The sequence below is a fragment of the Protobothrops mucrosquamatus genome, unplaced genomic scaffold, assembly GCF_001527695.2.
Source record: "Protobothrops mucrosquamatus isolate PMUCROS unplaced genomic scaffold, P.Mucros_1.0 scaffold619, whole genome shotgun sequence".
Lineage (NCBI taxonomy): Eukaryota > Metazoa > Chordata > Lepidosauria > Squamata > Viperidae > Protobothrops > Protobothrops mucrosquamatus.
Window position 1 is genome coordinate 207648 of NW_015386915.1, and position 10493 is coordinate 218140.

Here is a 10493-nt window from a genome sequence, read left to right on the forward strand (position 1 = left end):
AGCACATTGGGTGTGTGCTGATAATTTTGGACAGCAGAAAATTTTGGACAGCACTTAGAATATCTGCACATTGACACAATTTTCATTTGTCAATTGCAAAAGGCCACACTGCTTGGGTTCACACATATGCTATGCAGATACATTATGATGTCCTAGGTTCTTGGAAGAATTTGATGCTTATGAAGGCCAAATCCAGCTAAAGAATTGGCAGCTATGACTTCACATTGTTGTGAACAGAAAATAAAAATAAAATTTCCATCTGTTTTATAAAAGGCTACACTACTTGGAACTGCACATTTATTATGCCAATACGTTGCACTTCCTAGGTTCCTGGGAAGAACTCGATATGTATGAAGGCCAATACCAGCTAAAGAATTGGCAGCTGTGATTTCACATTATTGTGTATACAATAATAAAATAAAGCCCATCAGGCCATTTAGAACATCTGTTCAAATGTTTTGTAGGGGACAACTGTCTATTGGCTTCATGGGATCCAGATATAATTTTGAGATGGATTCAAGAAGATACTACCATGCATATTAATTAACTAATATAATCAGTTTATTGCATCATTTAATTGAAATAAGTCAGCATAAAATAGGTTAGAAGAAATCATAATCTTCCAGCATGTTCCAGTGGAATGTACATAACACTGATAGAGTCAAGATATTCTATAGTTTTTGAGTACCTCCAAAGAAATTTTTCTGAATAAATCAATGTCAATTTTAAATACTCTGAATCCTCGACAGAATGCCTTTTCCTTTTGTTAAACAATGAGTTGGATTCAAAGCTGCACATGCAAAAATCTACTTGCACATGGAATCTTCTTGCTGTGGATGTAATTGTAGAACTATGTGGAGCATCTGGAGTAGCAGACAGGATGCATAGTTCTGTGACCCAAATTGGGGTAAACTTGCTACTGCTGAAATAGGAGAAATGTAAAACTATATGGGTACCAAATATGAAATGGTGGAACAAATCTTATTTAAATAAAGGACTTGTATTTTCTAAAATTTCTGGTTATATGTTAATTGATGCAAATGCCACTTCTAGTAAAACATTCCAAAGCCCTTCAAATGTAGAAGCTTCTAAGCGATTTGGACTGAGTTTAAATGCAAAGACACTATATACTTTCAGGGCCCAGTTAGCATAAGAAAAGTTAGTGTAATTTCCTATTCCTGGTTTGGCATCCTAATATCTAGAAAGGCTCTTTAGAAGATGCAGGTCTTGCAAGTGTGCTACACAGAGGAGAGAAACTTACATGGTGCAACACTTCATTTTGGATTCTAAGAAAGCATTGAAGCCCGTAGAGCAGGGGTAGTCAACCTTGGCTCTTTTATGACTCGTGGACTTCAACTCCCAGAATTCCTGAGCCAGCATAGCTGGCTCAGGAATTCTGGGAGTTGAAGTCCACGAGTCATAAAAGAGCCAAGGTTGACTACCCCTGCCGTAGAGCCTATAGAATGACTTTTTGGAAAAGCATTTCCTTTTCTTAAAGGAAGACGTAGAGACCTAATGAAAATGTTTTTTCACCAAAATGGCTTTATTCACTCCAATTCTGGGAAATGGCAAGGAAGAAATCATTTCTTCCAGCCCAGTGAAATAAAGTTGAAGGGGTTTTGTATTCAATTTCTCAGATTTAATCTTTGATTTTCAAGCTTAGCCAAAAGCTATGGAATTCCCAGAGGATCCAGTAACCTAATACTATCTAGAGCTATCCGTAATGAGCGTCTGAGATCAGCCACTGTTGGGCAGTTTTTGAAATAAAGGTCGGACAAACCCAAAGATATAGCTATACGAAATTTAGAAAAAGTTGAAACTGCTATATTTTTATCAGTTGTTTCAGTATATACAGTGGTTTTTTTTAAAAAAAAATGCAAATGAATCTCAAATATAGTGTCAGTAGTTTTGGTTTTCATTTTACTCTTAATCTTTTCTTTTCTTATATCATTGTCTCAGAAATCTTGAACCCTCCCTGTTATTCCTCATGGCTTTTCTTGATTTTGTAGTTATGTATTGTCCAGAGAATTTGATCTCTCTAGCAAAATCAGTGCAGCTTCCCTGCCAAACTTGTATGACCAAGCCTTGTTCATGAGAGTTTTTAAATGGGTAGAGGGTGGGATTAGCCCCTCACCCAATATTTCATCTGGAGCACTGCAAAGGAATCCCTGCCGTGTTTGTTAATAATTCTGGAAACTGGATGGGGCAGAAAACTATACAAGTAGTCCTCAAGTTACGATCACAATTGAGCCCCAAATATATGCTGTTAAGTGAGAAATTTATTAAGTGAGTTTTGTCCCATTTTATGACTTTTCTCGCCACATTTATTAAGTGACTGCAGTTCTTAAATTAGTAACTTGGTTGTTAAAATGAATCTGGTTTCGCCATTGACTTTGCTTGTCAGAAAGTCGCAAAAGGGGATCATATGACTCTGGGACTCTGGCAACCATCATAAACGTGAGTCAGTTGTCAAGCATCCGAATGGAAATCATGTGATCATGGAGATGCTGCAATGATCATAAGTGTGATAAATGGTCATAAGTCACTTTTTGCAGTGCTATTGTAACTTTGAACAGTTACTAAATGAACTGTTGCAAGTTGAGGACTACCTATACCAGTGATGGCGAACCTTTTAGAGACCGAGTGACCAAACTGCAACCCAAAACCCACTTATGCATCGTCGGGTGCTGGCTGGGTGTGGCCCATTGGGTGGGCGTGGCTGTGGTGGTAACGGCAGACTGGATAGGACTAAAAAGTTCAATCAATCAATTCCAACTTTGCAAGTTCTTTTTTTTCCCGCGAGAAGTTGAAATTGACTGATTGAACCTTTTTTTTTTTTGTACACGGCGGCGGAGGCCTAAAGCGAAAAGGTTTTATAAAACCCAGCTGAAGGCCTAGGACTGGGGCAACAGCACATGTACCCACAGAGAGGGCTCTGAGTGCCGCCTCTGGCACCCGTGCCATAGGTTCGCCAGCACTGATCTATACTCTCATTCATACAGCTCTCTCTCAGACCTCCTGGCTGAATGTATGGACATTTTTTTTGCAACAATGGAGCACTCATATTTTCAGGCCAATGTCTGAAGAGGACTGAGGTTAGTCACATATTCACCAATTGTTCTGCCCAACATAAGAGAACAGACAATCTTCTCCTTTTCTGCCTGTTACAATGGGTACCAGCATCCTTAATTTCACAGCAGCTGAAAACAGGATATCTATTTTTCTGCACTGTACACGCGGGTAGGGAAAGATTCCACACCCAAGTTGAAGGAATTTTAAAATATTTCCATTCATCTTTTAAGTTGGCTCCATGTTAGAAAGTAATGAAATAAGTGTGGTATAATGGTGGCTTTCATTTGGTTTGGATCTATTCCATTCTTGTTTTATCTTATTTGAAGAGACTGTGGCTTTTTATATCAGATGTGGTAGTGAAACAGATGTCTTTAAAAGGTTATAAACTTTAGCTGTCTCAATGCACAATAAAAGTATAGTTAGACCCAGATTTCTTGGCAGTTTTTGTCCATTTTCTTATATTTATTTTACTTTATGTTCTTTTATTGCTGTGCATTACAGCCTATATTTCTATTCATAGTACATTCAGAGTGGCTGTTTAGTGGCTTAGGCAAGTGAAAATTTTGACAATAATGTATATATTTTTATTCAGCTACATAATTATTACTGAACTTATCCCAGTGCTATTTAGAAGAAAAAGGGCTTCAGTTCCTTGTGCCAACTTAATTTTTTAGATTTATTGCTCTTGTATCACAAGTTATATGTCTGCTTTTCATATAAATAATTTGTGTAATAATTGCATACCAACACTTTCTTTACAAAAAATAGGACACAAAAATAGCTTCCCTGGAACGCAATATCAGAGATCTCGAAGATGAAATACAGATGTTGAAGACAAATGGAATTCTGAACACGGAAGATCGAGAAGAAGAGATCAAACAAATAGAAGTTTACAAGAGTCATTCCAAGTTCATGAAAAATAAGGTATGTGCAGCTAAGAAAATAAGACTTATTAAGATTCTGATTTTTGAAGGAGATTGATGTCAACAAAAGATCTGAAGAGGAGTATCTAGTATTAAAGAAAACTTTCCTGGTAAACAAGGTAGATTTTTTTCCCCATTTGTAATTCACTTGGTGAGAGAAGTTTCTACATATATCTTAGGTACAGAGGCAACCTTTGTTAGAGCCATGTCAAGCCAGTGTGAAAAATGTGCCTTATTTTGAGGGCATTCCCTGAAGGAAACCATATTAAATTGCCACAGAACAAGTACTTTTGTCCCCTTGAATAAAAATCATGACAACAGCACTCCTGTTATCAGTTCTTGGCTATCTCTCCTTGCTGAATAATTACAACAAAGGCACCTGTGGGACTGGAAAGCATTCAGAGGTCCTTCAGGAGATTTTTCCATGTTTGTAACAAACAACCATCAATTGTTTTCAATGTTAGGAAGCAATGCCATTTATAACTCTTCAGTTAAGATATGATGCAAGTAGAATAAAATGACCATAAATGCAGACATAAAATGCTTGAGTGATGTCTCGTATGTCTGATACTCAAAACTCTTATGATTGTTGTTAAGCATCCAGATTTATACTCTGTAAGACAGGTGTCCATATAAATGTTTTAAACAAATCAAGAAACAAGCAAATCTATGCTTCCTTGATTGTAGGAATTACTATGTATATGGTTCACAATGTATCATTTCATTCTGAGGGTTATATATTAATTGGAATTTTTTAACATAAAGAGGAAAATTGTAATGATTTTGTGAATAAGAGACTCAATGCAATAAATTCTCCCACTGTTACAGAGAAAATCAGAGCAAAATGTTTGTTGGTTGTTGGTCACAGCCATCTGATCAGTGCTTGGATAATTGTGCCTCATTCTGATGAAAGCCTGCCTAACCTCTGTCAGCAGCCCTGTCCTTCTTCTGACAATTGAGATTTGTAGCAAAAGATCCTACTTCTGCCATTCATCACAGGACCTTTCAAGGTGGAAACAATATTTATAATGCTGTCAGCAAGGAGATCTCATTATACCCCATCTGTCCAACCTGAGATCACTGATAAAGAAACCCTGATAAATATAAGTTCTGACTGATAGCAAACAGTAGAACAAAGGTCCTTTCATGGTCAACAACTTAAGGTGTTATAATACTCTTCAAGAGGAAAAAGCTTGGATTTAAGAAATAACTATTTAAGTTCTTTCCCATTTAAATGGAAGAGGAGCATATGTTGCTAAAGGTAATCTATTGTGGAACATTGCTAACGTCCCTGGAAAACTAGGCTACAACAAAGTTTGGGGGGGGGGTTTACAGAAATCAAAGACATTAACAACAAACACGGTCTTCCAGATCCCCAAATATCTAGATGAAATGGAAAAATAGGAGCAGGTAATTTGGTGGTTCCATCTTGCATGACTGCTTTTGGCTCTGATGGCAAATAATATTTTCAGAGTGTAGGATAGCATGCTAATGTCTCCAAGACAAAAAGATGTTGGAATTAGCAAAACACACACAAGTCAAGAAGCAACTTGTAAAAAAAAAGACAATGATTGGGTTAGGAGGAGAAAGCTACAACACCCTTTGATTGCCAATTAACTGATTTGATTGCCAATAAACTAATTGCCAATTAATTGATTGACATAACAAAAACTACTTAATTTTACAATATATGGGCATACTTAACCGTACTTTCAACTGGGAAACTGAGCATCAAACTGAGATCAAGCTAAGTCCAAAAACACTCAAGAATTCCTGGAAGCCTGACACTCAGACAAATCAGCCATCAAAGGCACATGTAGATAAACACCATCTATATAACATTAAAAAGAAACAATAAAAAACTAAAAAGGGACCAGAAGATCAGAAGATCAGATTGCTCACCAGCAATCAACACCCAGATTAAACAGATTAACATTAAGTTTAACATTAGACCAGGAGTCTTCGAACTTGGCCCTTTTATGATTTGTGGACTTCAATTCCCAGAATTCCTCAACCAGGCAAGCTGGCTGAGGAATTCTGAGAGTTGAAGTCCACAAGTCATAAAAGGGCCAAGTTTGAAGGCCTCTGCATTAGACCAACAATCAAGCTGTAAACAATAACCCAATCAAGGAACTACCAGCTCAGACAAACAATCAAACAATAAACAACAGTCTAATCAAGGAATTACCAAGACCTCTCCCACCAGCACTGACAGGGCAAGCCACTAGTATACAAACAGAGAGCAGGTCTACTCCCTTCTAGCACTAATGATATTACCTCATTGGACAAAGAAATTTCTGCAAGAAAGCAACCAAGCTCAGAAGAGCATGGAGGTCCCCACAATGAATTTTTAAATAAATCTAGTTCTGTAGCACTTAGAATTTTTAAAAGACTTATCTGGTCTGGTTCCACTATTTGAGGTGGAATAGATCTTGGGGCAGAAAGGTTTTATATGGGAACTACTAGGTTGCTTCTGATGAAAAATGTTTTTTAAAATTGCCCTTTTGGAATGAATGCAGAAAATATTATTCTTTCTTGCTATGACATGCTGACACCATCATGTTCAAGATCAATTTATATGAGACTCCTCTGGAATGAGATTGTGCTATGAGATTCCAGCATTGTAGAAAGAGGAAGGCAGGGTTGTTTTAGTTGATTTTGTTTAGACTGCCAAAGCTGTTGTTTATGAAAGGAACATCTTAACATATTTTATGTTAGAATTTATATTACTATATCATGCAATTTGTTTTTGCATTCTGTTTGTATCATGTTTAATCCTAAGTATTTGTTGCAGAGTTGCACACCTCTCAGAAACAGCTGATTAGATTGGCCTGCAAATAATAAACAAATAAATATGCAGATAAGCAATAAAGAACGGAAGGAAGTAGAAAAAATAAATGGAAAACATATCCCAGAGAATTTTCATGGCATTTTTTTACATCCCCAAATCTACCATTTGCTCTCCCTTTAGAGACATTACAAGAAACATTATTTGTTAAAAATAATTTTACCATCTTGTATGAAGCAGGAAAGATTGATCAGAGTAGATCTGAAATGCTTTATTTTGTGAATGGCAAAACTCTTTGCCAGCTTGCAAATCATGTGGAGAATAAAAAGAAATGTATAGCATACCTGAAATGAAAATGATTCCATATTCTTTGAACAATTGGCTATCAGAGTTTGGTGAGTTGAATCATCAATAAAAATAGGAAGATCCTTTGATAGAGATTAGGTTGTGCGATACCATCTGGGACTAATATAAACCACATGCTGCAGTATGTATTGGTGTCAACTTTCCTTCCATTTGTATTGTGTAATATTACTCTCACCTTATTTTTTATTCCAATTTTGTCTGTTTGTCTGTAGTGACACATAAAGGGTTGTCAGTTTTGTCGTCAATGCATTGGTGATATTACTCATTTTCACTTCTCCAAACAAATCATTTCTAAAATGTTGTGCATTTGAATATTATGGTTCAATTATATCCTTTAATAATTTATTTTGTGAATGTTTCTTTTTCATTGTTATGCTTTCTCTTTGATCCCAATTAGTTGTTCCTTTCTTCTGTGGTCTTTCAGGGCAGAATCTGCCTTCAATTAGTTTGAACTTCTCTGAGTACGGGAAGTGCACTGAGACTTCATTCCTAATCATGTATAATCTTTATAAATTATTATATAATTTTTTTTAAAAAAATCAAGCAGCATAATGGTTCTGATGTAGATATATGAGTTTGATTTTTGCTATAGATGTTTCACATGTGCAAGTATATATAATATACCTTTTGGATTTAATTCTGAAAGAATTCATTTCGTATTGTGAACTAAAAAAAACAGTATGGAATTTACAAGAAACATCTCCTTCTAATGTGACTTGGTGGAATTAAAGCTGATAAATATTGTACTTTACTAATTTGGAACATGTGGTCTGAGCACTATAAATCTGTGATTAAATTCCAGATTTTGTTGGCCACCATTCTAAACCCTTTTCCATTCTCAAAATGTAGTGTAGAATGAACGAAATCCACAACTAGAGAAAGATGGCTTCAAACATTTCCTTTCTGCTGTTCCAAAACGGTTCCATACCCATTTGCACTATTTAGGTGACCCTCCTCAATGACTCTCAGAAAGAGGGCTAATGACCAGATGACTGCAAGGAATATAAATCCTTCCATTCCCCACCATTCAGTAAGAACTGAAGAAACCTCTTGGATGAGAAGCAAAATGTCTTCTAGGAAAAACAAAGGAGCCTCTTGAAAAAGCATCTTTGAGGCAACCATGACCTGGATGACTGAGAATCTCTGTAGACACATGGCTTCAAACACATTCAAAGATTCTTTGCTGTTTGGGTTAAATATTTTATTGCATATGATTTTTGAGGAAACCTTAACAAAAAACTTGGAGTCTTAAGTTTATTATGACTGTGACAATGCAAATCTATATAGGTATTGAGCAGAGTTTTCCTTCATAATTATCTATTCTTTGATATTCATGAATAAAATCAATTCACCAGTGTTAAGATCATATAAAGTTCCCTTACAGTACTGATACTGATAATATTTTTTTTTCATTCCCTATTGGAATGAAATTTTCTGGGAGCTAACTGGAGATGCCAAGTTCAGGCAATCTTCTTCCTGAGCCCTTCCTCAGACTCATGTGCATTAACTACTGCATATTAGTATTATATGTTTATGTATGTATATTACTTACTGTACATGTAATGTGGTCATTCAGCTAATTTTCATGTTCTTTTCATGGTTTTCAAGAGGATAAATAAAAACTGTAAACAGTAGGAAAACCACAAATTTACACAGATATTCCAAACACATTTGAAGTTTTATATTTAAAGCACAATCATACTGTACATACAGGCCATTATTAAAAAAAGTCAATGTTTGAGTACTGAGAGGCAGTATTGGTAATACTGTGAGAATCATATGAATCATATACCTGCTAAATTGTCACAGGAGCTGCTTGGGCTTACACTGATTCCATAATACTGGTTCAACTGAATATTAAAACAGTGTCCTAATAATAAAAGCAGTTTGATAGAGGAATGAATTGCTGAGACCAGGTGAGATTGCTGGAAATGTTCAAGTGGAGGCTAGACAGCCGTCTGTCTGAGATTATTTTAATTTGGATTCCTGCACTAAGCAGAATGTTGGACTTGGTAGACTAAATAATTGATTAGGTTATTATAATGTTCTAATACTTAATAGCTTGTTCCATGTAATGGCCAGTTATTGGGAGGAGGGCAACAGTATTTTGATTGGCTTCCATTGACTCAGTTGTGGAACTTCTGTACCCAGAAATACCTATAGATTTAGGGCTTTTTTTCTCATAGAATTCCCAGAACGGAGTTCTGGCACCTTTTTTGGATGGAATCTTGTAGGGTAGGCAAGGCTGGTTGTATGATGTGTGTGAGTTCCGGCACCTTTTTTTTTTTTTTTTTTTTAAGAAAAAAAGCATTGGATTTAGGACAGAAAAAGCAACATAGCTGTAGTTTTTCCAAGATTATTATTTTGGAATATTTTACTTTCATTTTGTATGTTTACCTCCAATTTGTTTAAATCATGAACAGTAGTCCCAAAGTTGATCAAATTAAATATAAGTTGTCCATCTGATATATAAGTTTGTCAACTTCTCCACTGCCCCTAAGGAAATACAGTGTTTGTTAACATTAATTGTTCTCCCTTTCATTTTTTGCAGATTGACCAATTGAAGCAGGAGCTTTCAAAGAAAGAATCAGAACTTCTTGCCTTACAAACTAAGCTTGAAACCCTTAGCAATCAGAATTCAGATTGCAAGCAACATATAGAAGTGCTTAAAGAGTCGCTTACTGCCAAAGAACAGAGAGCTGCCATACTTCAGACAGAGGTAAAGTATTTCTTAGCATCCAATAAGTATTCAGTATAACTGTTTAATTAATGGAGTGTGTTTGAATTAAAGATGACATTCAGGTTACAAATCTGTGCAAAAGACAAAACCTAACTTTTAAAAAAATGGCTCCAAATTAGTAAAATAGTTTGATGCCAAGACCAGCTTTTTAATACTTGCAAATTTTCTACTAACCTTGCTAGCAGATGGGGTTTTTTTTGTTGAAATTAGAAGATTTCAGCAGGAAACCCACAATAAGTATATGTATCTACAATTTAATTTATCCTTGCTGCTAATATATAATTACTTTCATTTATCTTTTTTATAAGAATGCTTCAGTTAAACCTATGGAATTGGCAGAAGGATATATAGATTAATAAGAAGAATTTAGTAACTGTAAGAAAAAAAATGTTCAAAAGAAGAGCCAAATGATTAATTAATGGGGAAAGATTCTTCTGACTTTTAAAAAGGTTAATATTTCTAATGGGTGACCTCTGAATTTGCTCAAAGCTGTTATTGCAAAGAAAGCATTGTTCCATTGCTGACATCTTCCACCTTTTAAAAGGGAAATTGCATAAGGTAGGCTTAACATTTTCCCCTTATTTTGGGAAAAGTTGCATCAGGA

General features: G+C 35.6%; 1 protein-coding gene across 1 annotated transcript in view; it reads left to right on the plus strand.

Annotated features, from left to right (window-relative positions):
- The window catches only part of LOC107288982 (ERC protein 2), a gene marked incomplete at its 3' end in the record, with an annotated part of 213254 nt that overhangs the window by 149910 nt on the left and 52851 nt on the right, over nt 1-10493 (plus strand). The window contains exons 6-7 of the mRNA XM_029284462.1: nt 3841-3996; nt 9701-9868. Of these exons, the coding sequence (XP_029140295.1) occupies nt 3841-3996; nt 9701-9868 (324 nt within the window). The remainder of the gene's footprint in view (nt 1-3840; nt 3997-9700; nt 9869-10493) is intronic.